The 21,323-nt window shown below is 38.3% G+C and overlaps 1 protein-coding gene across 1 annotated transcript in view; it reads left to right on the forward strand.

Moving 5' to 3' along the window:
- The window catches only part of VPS50 (VPS50 subunit of EARP/GARPII complex), a 121,151-nt gene that overhangs the window by 4,114 nt on the left and 95,714 nt on the right, over positions 1-21,323 (forward strand). Inside the window, exons 2-5 of the mRNA XM_065939598.1 lie at positions 5,760-5,828; positions 17,461-17,583; positions 18,930-19,001; positions 21,194-21,247. Coding sequence (XP_065795670.1) covers positions 5,760-5,828; positions 17,461-17,583; positions 18,930-19,001; positions 21,194-21,247 — 318 coding nt within the window. The remainder of the gene's footprint in view (positions 1-5,759; positions 5,829-17,460; positions 17,584-18,929; positions 19,002-21,193; positions 21,248-21,323) is intronic.

Consider the following 21,323-nt stretch of genomic DNA (forward strand, 5'->3'; position numbering starts at 1 on the left):
TGATGCTGGTCTCTGTTCTTTTGTTCAACAAGTGCTTACCGAACTCTATGTACCAGGCACCATCCTAGGTCTGGGGAATGCAGCAGTAACAGAACAGGCATGTGTGAAGGCAGTCATGGTGATACACGTTTCAGAGGAATAGAGGTTAGAGAGTCCTGGGAGTTGTTGGCAATTTAGGGTCATTTATAATTTTTAGATGGGGCTTTCCAGGTGGCTCAGTGCTTACCACTGCCAACGCAGGAGGTGAGGGATGTAGGTTTGATCCCTGAGTCTGGAAGATCCCCTGTGGGAGGAAATGGCACCTTACACCAATATTCTTGCCTGGAAAATTCTGTGGACAGAGGAGCCTGGTGGTCTACAGTCTGGGGTCGCAAAGAGTTGGACACGACTGAGCAGCTGAGTGCACACAGGGCACACTTTTTAGGTATGGTGGCCATAGAAGGCCTCGCTGAGAAGGTGACATTTGAGTAAAAACTGGAAGGAGGTGAGGGAGTGAGTTCTGAGGATGTCTGGGAAGGAGCATTCTGGGTGGAAGGAAAAGCAGATGCAGAGGCCTTGAGGCAGGAGCGTCTTTGAGGGGCAGCAAGAGGCCAGTGTGGGAGGAGTGGAGTGAGTGAGGAGAGAAATAGCAGGAGATGAGGTCAGAGAGCGAGGCAGGAAGCCAGGTCGCATAGTCTTATCTCCGTCTCATCTTCTCTGCTTCTCTCCTCACTCATGGGAAGGCCAGGGCGACCAGCAAGGATGCTACTGCAGTAATCCAAGTGAGGCAGGACGTGGGCCTTCCTCAGGATGCTAGCAGCAGAGGTGTTGAGAAAAGGTCAGACCGTGGGTATATTTGCGAATGTGGAGTTGACAGAATTTCTTAATAGATCGAATTTGGACTGTGAGAGAAAGAGAAACTTCAAGGTTGACTCCAAATGGTTTGGCCCTAGCAACTGGAAGAATTGAATCGACTTGGGTAAGACTGAGGGAGGAACAGGTTGAAGGAAGGAAGCGAGTTTTTAGACTTGTTCATTTGAAAGCCTCTTGGCTGCTTGGAGGAAGAAAGTAGGCAGTTGGGCTGAAAGAGCTTGAATTTTTGAGGAGAAATCCAGGGTATAGGTAAACATTCAGGAGTCACGAGCATAAGGAGGGTGTGTACACTGGCTAAGATCACCAATGGTGTAAGTGTAGAAATAAAACAAGAGTCTGCAGTTGGAGCTTTTGAGGACTCCGAGTTCTGAGCTCAGGGGTTTAGGAAGGCAGATTGAGAAGGAGCAGTGAGGGGAGCAGCGTTCTCCTCCCTGGAAGCGTTCTCCTGCATCCCAAGGAGCATCCCAAAGAGCGCCTCTCCTGTGGCAGATGCTCAGTACATATCTGTTGGATAAAGAGAACATCCCAACCAGTTAGGTCCAAGTAAAGAGCCTAAAAGAAGAGGGAGTGAGCAGCTGTGTTAACTGTTGCACCTGGGCCGTGGAGGGTGAGAACAGGAGTGAGCCTCCGGATTGAGCAGCAGCGAGGCAATCAGTGACCCGACAGCAGGACTGCAGTAAGTGGTGAGGAGGAAGGCCCGATCGGGGGGTTTGAGAGAAGCCGGGGGCTGAGGATAAACACTCTGAATTTTGCCGAAACTTTTGCTGAAAAGAGAAGGAATCACAAACCAGCTCCTTTTGATCATTGGAACCTCCATTGCTGCTCTCATCGAGGGAAGTTGAAGATTCATGTAGACGAAACAGAAGTGAATCTGAAGTGTAATCTGATTCGGTAAAGAAAGTTGCAGAGGCATGTATTATTTATGATGGATTTTGTATGGAGAGATTATGAAAACAAAAACCAGATACAAAAGAAAATCAAACAATGGCTAATGATTAGAGTGAAAGTTTCAATTTAAAAAAGGCAGAACTCTGTAGTTATAGAACCTGAAGCTCCAATACTTGGGCCACCTGGTGTGAAGAGCCGACTCATTGGAAAAAACCCTGATGCTGGGAAAGATTGAAGGCAAAAAGGAGAAGAGGGCGGCAGAGGATGAGATGGTTAGATAGCATCACCAACTCAATGGACATGATCCTGAGCAAACTCTGGGAGATAGTGGACAACAGAGGAGTCTGGCGTGCTGCAGTCCGAGGGGTCACAAAAGGTCAGACTTGACTTAGCGACAGAACAACAAGCAGCAGCATAGTTATAACCATGACTTCCTGCTCTAAAGAGGTGAAGATAAAATAAAAATGATGACTTCATATTTGTTAATAGAAATTTATAAAATAGCTAATTGGATCTATAATCCTAAAATACGGATGAGTGTCAGATATTGTGCTTTGAGGCATTTACCTAACTCTTGGTTTCTGTTTTGATGAGGTAAAAGCATTTCTCTGTGATGTTCAGAATAATTGTCAACACTTAACGGGTGTTTACCATGTACCAGACACTGTTTCTGGTCTCTCATATATGGTATCTCCTTTATCCCTTATAAGAGCCTCTGAGATGTTGTTACTGTCATTAGACTATGATGATAGGCAGGTTGTTAAAGATGGCAGAAGCCATTCTTTGAATCCCTTGCTTCCTAACATGCCTATAGGGTTTCCAGTTTTTATTACTTTTATTTTGTATGTTTGGTGGAAAGTTGCCATGTATTAATATTAGTAGCAAATTATGGTGTGATAACTAACTTGGAGACAAGGTGTTTTTCTAGATACTGGTGTGTACCACTTGTTTGCTTGTTTTAGGCATTGGAGTCTTTCCTCTTAACTCTGGGGAAAGAAAAAAGGACACATGATATATTCTTCCAAGAATTTCTGTTAGGTTGTTAAACAAATGGTTTATTTAAAAGGCATGAACATTATATTTTAAAAAGATATTTTAGGATTGGCTGTGGTTTTGAATCAAATTATGAAGTTTTACTCTCATGTATGTGTATATGAATGCATAGAAGTGTGTGTATATAAAATGTATTTTGTTATTGTTCAGTCGCTAAGTCGGGTCTGACTCTTAGAAATCCCATGCACTATATATAGCATGCTGGGCTATAGTGCATCCTCTTTCCGCCACTCTCTCCCTGAGTTTGCTTAAATTCATGTCCATTGAGTCAGTGATGCTCTCTAACCATCTCATCCTCTGTCACCCACTTTTCCTTTTGCATCAGGGTTTTTTCATCTTTTCCAGCATCAGGGTTTTTTTTCGTCAGATGTTTGCATCACGTGGCCAAAGTATTGGAGCTTCACCTTCAGCATCAATCCTTCCAATGAGTATTCAGGGTTGATTTCCTTTAGGATGGACTGGTTTGATCTGCTTGCAGTCCAAGGGGTAATTCTGTAATCCAGCCTTGCCCTTTTCACCACTTTTGGTGCTATGCCCTTATGATGACTGTTGGTGAGAAATTGGGACAAGGAAGAAAACACACACACCAGTAGTTTCACACTTTAATTTTCTCACTCATTGTAAGACTTTAAGCCTCAGTGCGTGCGTGCGTGCTCAGTCATGGCTGACTATTTGCGACCCTGGGTACTGTAGCCCACCAGGCTCCTCTGTCCATGAAATTTTCAAAGCAAGAATACTGGAGTGGGTTGTCATTTCCTACTCCAAGGGAATCTACCCAACCCAGGGATTGAACCCATGTCTCTTGCGTCTCCTATATTGGCAGGCAGATTCTTTACTACTGTGCCCTGGGAAGCCCTTAAGCTTCCATGTACTTTTCTTATTCCTGCAGACTTCCCTAGAAACTTCATTTTAAAGTCAGTTTAATGTTCTCAGGGGAATGGGGTTTTAATTAGCTGGAGATTGAAGCCTAACCAAGGCTCCAAATAAATTACTAATTTCTTTGGTGTTTACTCTGTTCCTGGCATTGTGGTAGCCCTAGGCTAGAGAGGCAAACAGAACCTGGTCTTTCCCTTCTCTTGGCTCCAGAGAGAGAGGTATGATTTAAAACTTTGCTACTTTGGCAGAAGTATTGGGAAATGTCTAGCAGGGTTTCCAAAACATTAGAAATGATAGCAACCCAATGATGGGTTGCTTGTTAAAATGCAATTCCTTGTCCTGATCCAGAAATACCTATTTGTTAACTCTGTGGTGGGACTTAGGAAAAAACTTCCTAGGTGATGGAGCTGGTCCATGGATCATGCTGAGAAATAGTGTTTCTTTGAAACATAGGATTTAGGAAATTTTCACAGAGGAGCTCTGAAAGTGGGGTGTTGGCTTGGTGGAGTGGAATGAGAGAGAGAAGGGTGCGGGGAGAAGAAGACGGGGAGAATGAGAGCGGATGAGAGAGGGAGAGAGTACGGATGGAGAGAGAGAGAGAAGAGGGAGAGACGGCTGGCGGAGGGGGGCATTTTCTGGGGAAAATGGAGGAGTGGGGATGAAGCAGAGCACCTTGTCATAAAAAAATTATAGCTATGATTGACGATATTTTATATTAGGGAAGGTAAAATATACACTTCTATAATTTAAAGATGAGTTAAGTTCTACTCTAAGTCTCAAATAAACATGCCATATATTTTGGTTACTATGGACACCAGAAGACCAGTATAGGATAGCTAACGGACAAAAACTCAACAGCATAAATCTCTCCTTAAGTTCATGTACCAGCTGATTTTGCTTCCAGACTATTATTACAGGGATTTTAGGGGTCTGCTTTGAATAGCCTATGTTAAAAAGAGGCTTTTAAAGAAAATTTAAATTGCACACTTCTTTCTGTCTTCATAACTTTCCCTTGTGCACAAATGAGACTTTCAGAATCCCTGAATTCTTGAATCAGAATCCCTGAATACAGAAAGCTGTTGTATAGTCAGCTGTGTCCAACTCTTTGCTACGTCATCCATTAACCATAGCTCGCCAGGCTCCTCTGCCCATCCGATTTTCCAGGTAAGAATCCTGGAGTGGGTTGCCATTTCCTTTTCCAGGGGATCTTCCCGACCCAGGGATCGAACCCGGGTCTCCAACTTGGCAGGCAGAGTATTGACCACTGAGCCATGAGGGAACCTGGAACAGAGAAAGTACCAAAGAGCTAAAACAGTGAGACGTGAGATTTAACTCTCAGTTATGTAGTATAAATTGGGTACGTTGATGAGAATGATAAGGTAAATTCTAGGGATTACTTATGTATTAATTAAGCCTTTATCATTTAAAAATTTATCATTATTTAAAAATCTTTGGTTAGCTCAGTCATAATGCTTGGACCTTTTTGCCAAGGTCCAATTTGGCAAATGAATTTGGTCCTGATTCATAGATAAGTCCTTTTATGGAATACTTTTTGTCACCCGAGTTTCTTCTCTTTTGGTTGTTTTTGAATAATGGTTAACTTAGACTTCAACCATTAGGTATGAAGTTGCCATATAGTGATTTTATTTTGAATTTTCAAAAGTACCTTTTTCCTTGATTTAATAATAGTACTGTATGTATTGTGACAGCTGTTTTTAGAAACATATTCTATATATCATACAACAGGAACATGTCTATTTTTAAAATGGTGATTTTTATTTCAGTTAAGTATAGTCTAACTGAGGGTTGAGAAATATGAATGGAAAATCTTTTGCTATCAGCTGATGGTCTCAGTGAAAGAAGAGGAACACTTTGCGGCTTATTTTTGACTCCTCCTGCAGTTCTCTTTATACAATAAAATGTTAAAAAGCAACTGTTCAAGGAGATAAACAAATCACACATATCTGCACATCAAAATCAGTAAACTTGGTGGAAATATAACAAGACAAGCAAGCAAATAAGTATTTTCTCTCATGTTACAGTTCTGCACCACAGTTGAAATTCTTCTCTTTTTTATCTTTTTTTTGAAGGGTCTGAAAAGTCCTCCAGAGAGCCTCAGTGATCTCGGTGCCATTGAGAGTCTCCGGGTCCCTGGAAAGGTACTGATCTACACGAGTGAGCGTGACTTTTCACTTCCTAAAGAAAATATTATTGCCTTCGGATGCTAATTGATTGACAGAAGCTTTCCCTCCCACAGGCGTATGGCTGATGTGATGAGCTGGATCAGGTTTTATAATGCAGTGGTCTTGGGGCTTGCTTTTGCCCTCATCTTCATTGGGATGCAGTATGATTCATTATTGTGAAGCAGAAAATGGGAAATTGATAAATTTAGAGTTGATTACTGCATCAAATTCTTTGCCGGAAAGCAGCGATATATATATGTATATATATAAATGAAACGTATTGATTCATCTGCTGTAGTTCAGATAAATAAAATGAAATGATTTACTTTTTATGCTACAACACTGAGCTCCAAATCAGAGTAAATTATGTTTTCGTTATGAAGCAGAGATACTTGAATAAGTAGCTAAAGCACAGCTTACACTAAATTGTAGAGATCTTGGATTTTAATCCTCTAATATGCATGTGAACTTGGCCATGTACAAATTTAATAGGTGTTATTTGAAAGCTGGCTGACTCCCCCCCAGGAGAAATATTAGCCGTTGTTAAATAAGTCAGTCCCTGCTGTGCCTCACCCTGGGGCCCCACTGCTCAGAGCTGCCTCTCTGTCTGTAGTAGCTCCATCACAGATCAAAGCCAGTTTTGAATGCCTGCTCTTGTGATTTTCAATTTGGGGATCATACCTGAAACTAATGTTTGTTTCCTGTGCCTAGCAGCTTAGTACAAGGGCTTGTTTCTCTTGATTGGCCGTCACAGGGCCCCTCATCATACCTCCATGTCAGCTGCTTAGGAGGAGGATTTCCCACCTCTTTGAGGTGCCTTACCCCCTAAAGTGAATTTTGTATTTACTGCTTCGCTTTTTTATATTAGGTCAGATCCAAATACAATGAAATTCTAACCAACCCTTTTGCATGAAATAGCTCAGACAGAAGTCTTATAGAGGTATTTTGAATTATTGTACATAGTGTTATAAAAGACTATTGGATGTGAAAAAATTGGGAATTGAGAGATAACCATTAATCCCAATTGACAGATCATTTTCTATTTCTTTGACTTAAAAAAAAATGTATCAGGCATTATGAACATGCCTTGAATTAGATGGCATTAGATGTTTCTGAACCACAGTGAAACTGATGAGTGAGCCCCTTTAAAAAAAAAAATACAGTAATGTATTGCATAGAACTTTCTGTTGTCTTTAAACCATGAGCTCATGATGTCTTTCCAGTAGTGGTAGGTAGTGAATTTATAATGATCTTATTATACAGTCTTCTTACTGACTCCCAGCTCTCCCTATCATTGATCAGCAGTGTACACTTTTTTATTTTAAAAAATTTTTAAAGAATTTTTAAAAGTTTTACATTGAAGTATAGTTGATTAATGCACAGGAAACTCTACTCAATATTCTGTAATAACCTAAATGGAAAAAGAATTTGAAAAAGAATAGATCCATGTATATGTTTAGCAGTATATACTTTTGAGATGTTGGGCTCTGGGAGAACAGTCTGAAATCACAGGGTCAGCAGGTGTAAATGGTTCATGTGATGATTAAGCCTGAGGTAGTAGTCTGATTGTGGGCTTCCCTGGTGGTTCAGAGGTTAAAGCGTCTGCCTACAATGCGAGAGACCTGGGTTCGATCCCTGGGTCGGGAAGATCCCCTGGAGAAGGAAATGGCAACCCACTCCAGTATTCTTGCCTGGAGAATCCCATGGATAGAGGAGCCTGGCGGGCTACAGTCCATGGGGTCACAAAGAGTCAGACATGACTGAGTGACTTCACTTCTAGTAGTCTGATTGACACACACTAAGAAGACAATTTAGGTAAACTGTAGTATCTCTGCTTTAATGTAGCCTTTAGCTTAGAGAAACTTTTAAATATTAATTCATTTAATAGCTCTTTCTTACTCAAGTATGGGTAGAACATTAAAAAGAAAAAAGCATCTTTTATCTTCAGGACTGGACCCATTTCTTTTGCCTGTTCTTGTCATCATGTCTTTCTAAGTTAAAACAGGGAATTGAGATTTTGTTGGGGTTTTCAAGGAAGAAAGAAAGTTTAGCTTGGGTATGTTCTGTGTAAGAGGGAAAGTGGGAGGGGTTATTAAGATGGAGCATATGAATTAGCAGTGTTTTAGGTTAAAAATGGTTTAATATTGGCTGATTTCGTATGGTTCAACTCAGGAAAAGGAGGGTAGTTAAGGAGAACTGAAGAAGGGAGGCAGGTGAGCTTGATAATCTAGGAAGTACTGTTGATTTTTTTTTTTCTTTTGAGTACTATATAAATTCTGAGTGGAAAAAACCTTAGAAATCATCTGGTACAGTTTCTGTATTTTATACACAAGATGACACTATCCAATCTTAAGAGGAGATGCAAGTCAATAATAATCCATATACTGGAAATTGGGGATGTGGGTGGAGAAAATGGTATGGAAGGTAAAAAAGAAAAAAGGATTCTTTTCAGAACTTGCCATAGGAAAGGAAAACTTTGAGGTCGATTAGAAAAATCATAGCTTAAATACTTCAGAGCCAAGGTCAGCGGTGGCCAAATTTTGCACATTAGAATTGCTAGTACCCAGGCCATGGTTGTTTAGTTGCTCAGGCATGTCTGACCCTTTGTGACCCCATGGACTGTAGCCTGCCAGCCTCCTCTGTCCATGGGATTCTTCAAGCAAGAAGACTGGAATGGGTTGAGATTTCCTTCTCCAGGGAATCTTCCCAACCCAGGGGTGGAACCTGGGCCTCCTGCATTGCTGGCAGATTCTTTGCCACTGAGGTACCCCATTCTAATTGCTGCGTGGGGGGTAGAGCTAGGCGTTCGTAGTGTTTAAAGATCCGGTGAGGATCTTGATTCCGGATCCCCAACTGATTCCGCTGAGGAGCCATGTTTGGGAACCATTGGCCAAGCAAGCTGAGGGTGCAATGAGGAGAAAGAAAGGGTTCCAGATAAAAATTTGGTAGTTTTCCTGACAATTTTTGTGGGGAAAAGGTAGAATAAAGAGTTAGTGATGATCTAAAATTTTATTTTTGGGAAATGGATACTGTTTTTTTCAAATTAATGGGATTTTTTGTGTGTGTGTGCAGAGGTAAGGCTATAAGAAATTAATCTATACTGTATTTATTGACTGAATATTCAGTTAAGGAAATGTATACTGTTTGAACTATGTGAAAGGTTTTTAGATAATTGGGTATAAGAATTCTGAAGAATTAAGACAAAAATTTAATATAGTATATAATAATTGTAATAGCCACATGTTTAGTAGTTATAGAACTTATAAGGACTGTTTGAAAGGACTTGCTGAATCATGGTTTAAAAATACCTGCACTTTATAAATGTATATCTAGGCTTTAGGTACTTTCCATAGTGCCTCCATAATAGGTTACATGTCATAAACCTGAAAAAGAGAGCTAATATTAATATTATTTATGAATTTTTACTGAAATACTGCCTCCTTAATGTTAAGGTGGGTTTTGGCGGTGGGTTTAGTTTCATTTTTTTTTTAGGCCTTGATCTTACTGACTCATAATACAAATAAGATTCTGCTGCATTTACTCTTGCACGGTAGGTTTAGTTATGCCTTTGATTTTTTTCATTGAAGAAAAATATAGGGTGTGGAGAAAAAAGAAATCTGTTGCTGTCAAAACCTGAAAATACATTTGTCTAAATATAAGAAACTGTTTTTGTTTGTATGCCTGATTTATTCCACAAATATTTATTGAGTACCTGCCTACTCTGTGGCATTTCTACTATATAACATTCTGGGATTTGGGGTAGAGTGTATGCTGGCTTTTAGATTACCTCTGTGAAGTATGAGAAATGTATTGACTGACTTCTTAGTGTCCATGAAAAGACTCCTAAAACGACCCTAATTACAGAGCTTTATTTTCAGAACTGTACCAAGACATGAGGAAAGTGCTGGAATAAGAGCCAGGAGAGCTGGTTCAAGTATTGACTTAGTTTAGCTTATTATTAAAGGGAAGTCATTTTAATAGCTTTTTACCTCAGCCTCCTCGTCTGTGAAAACGTGATTAAATTAGAGCCCTTTTAGCACTGATGTTTTTCAGTATCTCTATTGTAATATTTGTAGGAGAGATGTGACATAAAAATACAATCAAAGGATAAACTGAGCAGTTTTTTTTTTTTAAGAAGATGAGTATATTACTGTCTGATGCAGACAGAATTCGTATCAACATTTTTGACTAGGAGACTTTTTTAGCTTTAGTGATTGGGATAAAAACTTCCAATTTAAGATTATGTTTCATTTAAGACAGGTGTCTCCTGCAGGTGGTACCGTGAGGGATTCTAACTGTGGATCTGCAAAATTATTTAGAATTTTTCTTAGACACTCATGGATAAAAATGTTTATCTGTGTTCGTTTTAACCATTAATGAAATTGTGCTTCTCTTAGATGCTTTGGGATTCTTAACCATTCTTTCTAGCAGATCATAAAAGATCAGTTACACTGTGCATTTGGCAATGATTTATTGTGCTTTTGGCAATGATTCATTGACCCAAGCAGTTACTAAGTTAGGAAGAGGCAAAGAGGTACAAGACTCTGTTCCTACCTCAACCTGAGTAAAAGAGACAAGCAAAAATAGACAACGTCGGAGAATATAGTAGAGGTCTATAGTAAGGTATGCATACTGGTAGCACAGCTAGGAGACGCTGGGGGTAGGGAGGCGTTGCGTGCTGGATCTTCTGGAGTTGGTGATTGATTTGTTTTTGAAGGATAACTAGTGTACAGATAGAGTTTTGAGTGGCAGTCCTGCGCCAGGATACTGATTAAAAAGATAATATGAGGTTTAGAAAATGAAGAAAAGTTAAAATTTGAGAGACATTTTAGAAACAGGATTTAAGACTGCGGATTTTATTGGCTGTCGAAGGTAAACGAATTGGAAAGACTGAGGTCATTAGACACTGGGATTAAAGGTGCTATGATGTCTTTTCTCAGAATAGATAGAAATCTCAATTTAAAAGAAATTCTTTTAAAGAGATGGTCTGATCAGATGTTTGAAAACTAAAACCAGAAGCCCTGAATTAAGGCTTAGACACTGGACTTCTCTCCGTGTGCTTCAGTCTGTGTGTCTTGTCTTCAGCTTTAGTGCAACAGGCATGTGGCAAATAGCTTGATAGTTTTCACTGAAGTTGAGAAATTTTTAAAGATCGCTTTTAAAAATAGATGTACATTTGATGCCTCTCTCCAAAGCAGTTACCTTTAATGTTTTCTTTATCATAGGAATAAATTGGGGATAAAATAGCGTAGCTATTGAATAAGAGAAGTAAGTAATAGTATTTGGCAGAGTATCAAATGAAGTTTTGCTTGATCGTTTGGTGATTTTTAGTACATGTTAATAATTCAGTGCATTTCTATGAATAAAATCAGTTTTTCTTCAGTATATATTTCTTTAAAGACAGATATTTATATATTTGGGTAGTGGTTATTTTGAGGAAAGAGTTAAAATAATGTCACTTTAATAATAACCTTTTATAAAAATCTTCTATAAATCATGTTGCTAAAACCTTTCAAATTGTAGCGCTAATAATATTCCACTAGATGGCACTGACAGCCTGAAGAAAAACAGTTGGCTTGAAAAGCTATGTTTTATTTAAAACACACAGAAAATGATGAACCGGCTGCTTTGATAAATTATTGTCGTTCTAATAATAATTTTAAGAAAATATGCCATTTCTCCAACATAATCAGACATCTGTCAATTCATTATAAGCTTACATTGGTAGATGTATAGTTTTAGGGTATTTGTGATCTTGACTCCTATTTCGTTCGGAAACAGAAAACCTATTTTTTTTTTCAGTGATTTATGATTTTTATAACACTGATTGCATATGAAAACTCTGTGTTTTTGTTCTTCCTTTAAGCTCTGTATAGTTTTTGATAATCACGTTTTGTTCTCAATTAGAACTCTAATGTGATGTTAGCTTTAGTAAGACTATGATTTCTGTTTTTAGTATTTATTATAACAGAATAACTTTTTGTTGTTGTTGACTCATGAAAAATGCAAGCAGACAAATAAACCTTTGTCTGGTTTGTCTTTTGGCAAACCTAAATTCATGCTGTGTAAGAGCAAACTTTTTTTTCTTTACTCCCTCACTTGTGTCCAGTACAATGCATTCTGTATTTATTCTGGTATATAATTTGAACTATGGTCTGATAAACTATGTACCAAAATGAAAATTGGTTTGCATTTCTTTTTTTATTCTACTTTACATTTTTCTGCAGGATTTTGAAAGCTGACCTGTGAAATGAAGATTTTTGCATTCACCTTTTTATTTGAATAAAAACCTACTACCGAAGATGATAAGTTTCCAGGCTGTTCTGTGGGTTTAAAAATTAAATTACTTTTCAAAGAGAATATTGAACCAAATAATGTTAAGGAGAACTGTTAAGCTATCATAACTAACTTTTTACACTTATGAAAGTGAATAAGGATTGAAAGCCTGAGCCTGGGTTGGTATTTTTAATTAGTGTGGTATTTCAGATAATTTGAAAGTAGTGATTCAATATAAAATTTGTAGCTTTTCTTTTCCCTCCTGGACTTGAATACATCCCCTTAAGAGGTGAACTCTTAAGTGGGAAATAGTTTTGTAAAGTTATAGCCTGGTTTCTTTGGAAACCATAGATATATTGGAAATGTTTTATAACACCTTTACACTTGAGGGCTCCAATTTATAGACTTGAATCCCCAGTTCTCATATAACCTTTTGTTGTAATGTTGAGAGGAAACATGGCTTGGCTAAAATCAAAGATGTTGACTTAAATTTCTATTCTGATTTTCTTTTTTGAAAAGTTACATTTGCAATATGCATTTTTATATGTATTAATATGTTCACATAGCTTTATCTCAGAAATGAGCAGAAGAATAGACTAGGTAGTATGTATTATATACAGCCTTATGGTGTACTGTGACTGCTGGAAAAGGCAGCCTCTAAAACACTGAATGACTTCTTCGTTATCTACCACTTTCCCAAAATATTCCTGCTTGGTGTATTATGTTAAGAAAATGGTGAATGTTTATGCTTGTTTTTGGATACAGCATCTGGCACCGTGGTAATGTGTTAAGATATTTTTAGTAAAGGAAAAATATGGTCCTAGTTTATATAAAAGCGTGTTGAATTTTAACAGCATCACAATTGTTCCATTTTCTTGGCTCCTGGTGTCCACGTAGTCTCTCCCCCATGACATTTTGCTTCCCTGCGGGAAGTCATCCACTGTTACTTAACCTGTTGTATGCTTTCCCACTCCACTGCTTTTACTTCTGCTTCACTTTATTTTTTTACCCTTATTCCCTCAATCTCTCATATTTGAAATTTTACCTTTTCTCATGTTCTGTAAATGCCACCGCTTCCATCAGATGGTAGCTAACGATCCTTTAATGCCCTTCATTTTGTTTGTATTTCCTTTATGTTCTGCCTTGCATCATCATTTATTCATCTATTACTTCAGCAGCTATTTGAGCAAAGAGCTGTATTTTACTCATCTTTGTTTCTGTATGACCTAGCACAGAGGATTTTTACATAGTGGGACTTTAATTTAAAAAGTTCTTTAATTGGCATATGTGACTTGACTGGGAAATAAGAGATAATGGAGCTTTGCTAGTAGGCAGGTTATTTCCTAATGATAATGTGGGAGAGAGGTTTGATTTGTTCTTTTTTGACATTTGTATTTTTGTTTCTATGTCCTTTACAATTAAGCTCATTAATTGTAGTTTTTCTCCAGCTTTAATTCTGGGGTGACATTCGTGTACTTATTTGAGGTGTAGTTGATTACCCACCCTTAGTAGGCAAGTTTTGACACGTTTGATGGATAGTTTGTAGTTGCTAATGAATTATTTTTGGATTTTCAAAGTTTGCAGAGCGTTCCTACCACTATTATTAATAATAATATGTATTTTTTACTTACTGTGTGTCGTAAACTTTACTATAAAAATTCTTTAAAAAACTATACTCTTAATAGCAGTCCATAAGACCAAAATATTTTATTACCAAACATAGTTAATGCATCTAACCTTCTTGTAACTTTTAAGAACATTACATATTTTAATATTGGCTTGAGGAGTTTCGTTTGTTATTCTACTCCCCTGATTATACCTTTAAAATTGTTTTGTAGGGAATCTTTTCATTTTGTTTATGTAAAGTTTTGCCGCATACATATATATTGGCTTGCAAAACTGGTACTGTCTTAGGTGAAGAATTAATACTTTTGCACATTTCCAATTCTAGGATACCAAGTTTACATAATGGCAAAATTATGGAGTGATTGTTTTAAGAATATGCAGTCTAGCTGTTTCTTTTTATTTTTCTACTCTACATGCATAAAATATTCCTACAATCATTTTACATTTATTGTTACTTCTATTTAGAAGAAAGAAGCCTTTCCTTAGGAGTTTGTGGAAAATTTTGACTATCAAAACAAGAACAGAAGTCTCTTCCTTTCCCTTTATTCTTATATTCCTTTTTTTTTTTTTTTTTAATACGATTCACTGTGTAAATTAGTTTGACCCATGATTTTTATCTACCGTGTGCCTTGGCACTTGGAGGAAATGATGGAGAGTGAAGAAAAGCCTCCGTCCTCAAGAAGTGTGTAATCTGATGGAGCTGCCGGCACTAACAGACGTTTAGAGAGTGATTGGATAGTGGGATAGTGGCTGAGTTACAGACGACAGTGCAGTGCGATTAAAGCGAACACAGTGATTGTGATTCCAGGCAGAACGGAGTGTGTTCCGACTGAGTTCAGACGCACGTGTTCCAACCGGAGCCCCTGAAAGGAGCGGGCATTTTCTAGCAACGTGGCGTCAGGCGCTTGTCTTGGTTGAATTCTGCTTTGTGTGCTGTGTTTCTCTTTCTGCCTTTCTTGATTTTTCTCTCCCTCAGTTCCAGGTTTCTTAGTCCGGTGTTTAAGTGTTACATGTCACCGCTTTGAAATTATTTCGAGTCTGTCTGCTCTCAGTGATATAATTGCTTAGTGTTCTAGGAAGGAATGGCATTTGACCTTTTATGTACATATACAGATCGTACATTTTATTTATTTTTTTTACAGATACATCACCTTTGTGAAATGGGCATTTGTGAGATATTTATAAATCATGTTTTCCCTCTGACATTCTTAATAACTTCGGAAATTTGTTTTACTGTCATTTGGAGTGTGTGTGTATGTCCTTTACAGGTGGGAAAAAAATAGGTATGAGGAGACCTAAGTTGCTATTAACTAAGGTTAATAGCCGAGTTGCAGCTAAAACCTGCGTCTTTCCCTTTAGATTAGTCAATAGGTAGTATATATAGGGAGAACCTCAGCATGGAGTTCATGCCATTTACACAGTTGAGATGACAGTGCTCATTCACTGCAGTCTATTTGAATTTCCGACTTGTTTCACATCTGATAGTTTCATTCTTAGAAATTTTTCTACTCTTCAGTTTTTTTGTGTGTGAATAGTCCCAAGTACATTTATTTGCCACTGGTGCTGTGGAATTACTAGGGAGGCATACCCTCGCTCTGGCTTTATTCCTTCCCTCAGCTTGCGGTATCTGAAGCTGGTATTTCAAATGCCTGCGCACCTTTAGGGAGGGAGAGTGCCAGGAATTTCTGATCTCTCTTTCTGTTTCATGTCTCACTGTCAATTCAGAGTCCCACCGTACTCAGGGAGGTGGCCTGTGGCTACGCTAACTAGTCGGAACCCTCCCGCAGATGGTGTGGGTTTAACACAAGTCTGTTGAAGCTCTTCTGTGCCGTTGTCCAAGGTGCTGCACCGTGAGTGTGTTGTAGATAAATCCCCACCGGAACACCGCTGCCCCTGTTGCTGTGCTGGATTTCTTATCGCACTCACAGGATCTAATTGCAGCAAAATCAGTGATGGCGGTATCTTTAACCTTTTTATTTTTTTGATTAGTGTATTTTTATAAGTTGAGTTTTGGTACTGAAAAAGCATTTTCTTTTTCATGCACTTTTAATTCTGCAGGTTTAGTTTTTATGATTTTACCTTCTCTTTTCAATTTATCAGAATTTTAAATGTAAACAACTCTTAAGTTTCAGGTTTATTGCTGTAATATTTTCTTTTAGCTTGAATCAACTGAGAAGAAATAATTTTATAGTAATTGTATAAATTTAAGATATAAATTAAAATCCTAAAGATATATGAGCTAGGCTCTTCCTTTTTTTCTTTTCTACAAATGAAAACTATGCCCCGTAATAAAATAATCTAGAGTGTCTCTACTTGGCAAGTTTGGTCCTCAAATTAACCATATAATTTTTGTATATTTAATTAGTGGTGATTCATTAAGAATTCTTGTTAAATATTATTTTGACTGTAAAATGATTTTAAATACTGATTTCTTTTTGTGTACTTAAATATTTGAGATTAATTCGAATAAAGCCAAATAATTAAATTATATATCTGTAATAATGTTTTGATTAATTAGTGTGACAGAGAGTGGGTATCTGTATTATTGAAATTTCCCAGTTATCTGAAGTTTTATCTGATTATGCAGTGAACTTGCATAGGATAAGGATGCAAGGATAAGGACTTGTCTGTTAAGCTCTTTTTGGTTGCATATCCATAGAAGCCCCATAATGTATCTTTAGAAAGCAAGCATTTTATCAGAGCTTTAGGTTCATAATCGGTTCATTAATTATAGTATCAGTACCCTTTGAAGGAAGCCTCATGGGAGTACAGAAGTAACCTTGTGAACCTTTTTTTAAAAAAAATATTTATTTATTTGTTTTTGACTGTACTGGGTCTTCGTTGTGACACTCAGGATCTTTCATTGTGACCTGCAGACTCTCTAGTTCTAGCTCGTGGGCTCAGTTGCCCCCCGCTTGGTATATGGGATCTTAGTTTTCCAACCAGGGATTGAACCCGGGTCCCCTGCCTTGAAAGGCAGATTCTTAACCTCTGGGCCACCAGGGAAGTCCCTTATGAACCGTTTATGGAACAAGTTTTTCTTAGCCAGTTTTTCAGCAGAAAATCTGTTCAGGGTTCCAATACTGATTGTGACCCGAAAGTCACTGGTTATCTGTGATGGGACAGATTTTAGAGCATTGTAGATGAGGAAAGGGCTTCCCTGGAGGCTCAGACAGGAAAGAATCTGCCTGCAGTCCGAGAGACCTGAGTTCAGTCCCTGGGTCGGCAAGATCCCCTGGAGAAGGGAATGGCTACCCACTCCAGTGTTCTTGCCTGTAGAATTCATGGACAGAGGAGCCAGTGGGCTACAGTCCATGGGGTCGCAGAGTCGGACACGACTGAGCAGCTAACACACTTAGGATGAAGAAACTGTGTGTATGTATGATAGATATTAAGTAGTCACTTTTTCTTCTTTTTGTTTAACATCTGAATTTTCTCAGCTTCTAGTTGATACACCAGGAATTGAAAATAAAATCTGAATCTTCAAACTGGCTAGTATTTTCCTCCAATAGATGGGTGGTTTTTAGTGTTTGACTTTTTCCTAACTTTCCACAAACTTTCTCCTTGTTTTCTGTCAGTTTGTCTCCTTGGTCAGTGTTTCCCAGGAGATTTGTCAGGGTTAAGACAGATGATTATTTATTTCTGTGCAGATAGAATTATAGCAACTACAAGTACTATAATTTTTTTGTTTTGTTTTCCCTTAAAGGAGGAATTCCGAGAACTTCGAGAACAACCTAGTGACCCTCAAGCTGAACAAGAACTAATTAATAGTATTGAACAAGTGTATTTTTCTACAGATTCATTTGATATTGTTAAATATGAACTGGAGGTAAAAAAAATTCATTAAAACCTATCTAAAGCCTGTTTTGTTCAGTGATTTAACTTTGTGAGTGAAACGTGAATGGTTTTTAGGGTCATTGTCTTTATTTATGTTTGATACTAGGATAGATCTGTGATAACCACATAGTGATTAAATGAACTTTCAGCATTGTTTAAAGATGAGATTATTTTTTAAAATGTAAGGTTAAGTGCAGCCATGGGATATTGGTCCAAGAAACATTTTTGTATTTTTTGTTTTTAACTCTCAGCACACAATTATGTTAGTGTACTGCCTCTGTCTTCTTTTACGTTGGCTAAATATGTTTAGGAAAGCTCTGAGACTTTCAATCTTGAAAGTGTATTTACATCATTATTTAGTTGTGATAAATACCCCTGTGCCATAATGTTTATAACTTCAGCATTTAAAATTTATAGGAATTAAAAAAAAGTCAGAGTAGTAAAATTTGGGTTTTAGATGAAACCGAATGCTGTATGCATGCGTGCTTCATATGTAGTACCTAGAGTTAGTACCCAGCGTATTCCGAAATTTCACCATCAGTTGACTGAGACTGGGGGTCTAACTTGGTATCTTCCCATCTTCACCATGGCATGCATTTTTGTTAGTTCTCACACTGTCCTCTGGGCTTCCCCGGTGGCTCAGATGGTAAAGACTCTGCCTGGAAAGCAGGAGACCTGGGTTCGATCACTGGGTCAGAAAGATCCCCTGGAGAAGGGAATGGCAACCCACTCCAGGATTCTGGCCTGGAGAATCCCATGGACAGAGGAGCCTGGCAGACTGTGGTCCGTGGAGTTGCAAAGAGTCAGACACAGCTGAGCTACTACACTTTCACTTTCATACTGTCCTCTGGAGTATGTATCATCTGTGTCTTCAAATAACCGTCACTATCACCCTACACATGGAGGGGTTCATTTCCATTCATAGTATTTCAGAGGGGAGGTAGGTTTTGAGTTCTGTCGTGGATGAATAGGGAGATACCAGTGGCTGGTAGAGTGGGGAATTAGGGTTAGGAACTTTCTCACATTCTCCTGTTACAGGTATTGGAAGCAGAGTTTCCAAGCTTAGGGGCCAGGATACCCCACAGGAGTGGGATTTCCAGGAGGTTGGAGATGGCGGCAGTGGAGATAGCAGAGGGAGGGTGGAGCTTGAGCCTCAGAGGGTTAGTAATACAGGCTGGTGTCTGGGGCCTAGTGCAGAGGTAGGGAGGATGGGAGGAGTGGGGTGTGACACTGTTTTGTATGTGCAGATTGTAATTCCTCACTTAGGTGTGCTGGGAAGTGAAACTAAATTAAACAATTGATTTTTTTCACTCTTTATTTATGGATTTTTCCTTTTAGAAGCTCCCTCCTGTTCTCAATTTGCAAGAATTAGAGGAGTACAGAGACAAATTGAAACAACAGCAGGCTGCAGTAAGTAAAAAACACATTTCTGACAAAACTGTAAAGGAAACACATCAGAGAAGTGTAATGTTTGCAGGTTTTATGGCTTCACTAATACGCTAACATTTTAAACAAATCTTATTATTTGACATGACTTTGACTCAATGATACATTTATATGTATGCACATTTACTATCCAGTTCCCCTCATATTACCTTGATAGATTTGCTTCTAGAACTTGGTGTTCTTTCTCTGGAATCCTAAACATGATGAAAGAATTTTGAATTTATTTTTCTCAAATTACTAAGTACCTTCTTAGATTGCTCCTTGTCACATGTGTGTGATTTCCTATCCATATATATTTTTTTTAATCCATAGTTTTATGATAGATAGAATGTTCTTATATCAGAGTAGAGGCTCCCACTTCTAGTTGAAAGGTCCAAGGACAATACAGGGTTAAGGTTCAGAAGTCTGAACTGCTGTCACTATTAATCGTGTGACATTGGGCAAGTCACTTTGCCTTGCTAAATCTTTTGTGTCATCTGTGAAGTAGTGGGCTGGGCCTGCATTTTACCTAATGATGTAAAATTCTGTGATTTTCTCTTTTCCTTTTGTTAGGCTGAATTCCTTTTATAAAACTCAGACTATACTGTAGGAGATTAAGTAATGGTAGTAAGTAGTCTTGTTAATTTTTTAATACTAAAACCAGTAATAATGCATTCAACCATTTTAATTTAAGATATGATATTTAATAATACATGCGACAAATAAAGGAAGATACACTTCTGTATCTTTTGTGTTTTACCCAGAGGCCTCAGTGGGTCTGGGATCCCCTAGAGGGCGGCAGCTATAGCGTGGGGAAGGGCCCTGAGAACTAGAGGGCTGTGTAGTAAGAACATGTCGTTCTGGAGACTTTGAGTCCAGTGGATGCTGGCACCTTTTGGCTTTTGGTCTCGGCGTGTTTTAATATGTACTCCCCCCCTCTTTGTAACTCATGTGGTAGTATTCTTTTGGGGATGCATCCTACCATAAGGGCCATATAGCATAGTGGCCTTTCGAATTTGATCAACCTGGCCTTGAACTGTGACCTTGCAACTTACTGTGGGTGAATTATTACTGTGTCTAAGATTACACCCCCTGGAAAATAAGGAAACGTGTCACCCATTTCAGTAGATTGTCCTAATTACTAATTGAGGTGATGCAAGAAAAGCACTCAGCACACTGCCTGGTGCCATGGAAGCTGACATAGCCACATGGTCTATTTAAAACAAGAAAAATGGAAAAACCTGTAACTCCAAGACAAAAAGCAATGAACACACACAAATGAATGAACGAATGATTTACAAAACAATATGGTAAGATTAAGTGGGTTTCTGTCCGTGTACATCTCTACAAGTTCCTGTCTATACAGATCTACACAAATTCAGAGCAGATTAAGAAAACATGAAAGAATCAGTGCAGTAGTTGAATGCGTGTGTAGTGTTTTGTTCTCAGCCGCGTTGGGGCAGGGGATACAGTTGTATTTCTTGAGCAGATGGTCACTAACTGCCTTCTGCGCCCCGTAGCATGGTCGTGGTCATTGCTGGTCATGGTACCTCTGCAGTGCAGTGCTGCAGAGGCCCCTGAGATTGTGAAATGAGAAACTTATGTTCAAGATCATTAGAATTCTACATTGCATACATTAACATTATTCATGACACCAACCAAGAAACCTTCGGTACCTTCATAGCGCTCCAAAAAGCACATTTTCAGTTTTTCAGAAGTAGTGGACCAAATTGCTGTTTGTCGTCTTATGCAGTACAAACAGTTTACAGGGGACAAGGATATTTTCTGTTTTCCAGATAGTATTTCCATAAATTGAGTAGATTAAACATTTCTTTATCTTAAGAAGTCTGTGTTTTGAAGGCAAATCAGGTACCCTTAAAGATGGGTAGACTTTTGCACATGTTAGTGAAATCAGATAATGATACTCATGTTATTAACAATAATAGTGACCATTTATTGAGTTTCTATTAAGGACCAAGTATTGTGCTACGTGCTATACCTCTTTTACTAAATTCATGGCCAGAGAAATGTGTGTGGCCATAGCATGCCAGAATCCTGCTGTAGGAATGATTGAGAAGCCCTGTTGAATGTTCTTGCTATAACTTTAAATGTAAAATGTAATAGGAAGCATGAGGCTTTTTCTTTTATTTCCTTTGTTTGATTGCATGTTCTTCTAGGTCTCTAAAAAAGTAGCAGATTTAATCCTTGAAAAACAGCCTGCTTATGTCAAGGTAGGATAATATTTGTTATTTTTCAAGTAAAATACTAAAAATGTTTGAGTGACTTATGCTTGGAATTTGAAATATT

Source organism: Muntiacus reevesi, chromosome 6, assembly GCF_963930625.1.
Source record: "Muntiacus reevesi chromosome 6, mMunRee1.1, whole genome shotgun sequence".
Classification (NCBI taxonomy): domain Eukaryota; kingdom Metazoa; phylum Chordata; class Mammalia; order Artiodactyla; family Cervidae; genus Muntiacus; species Muntiacus reevesi.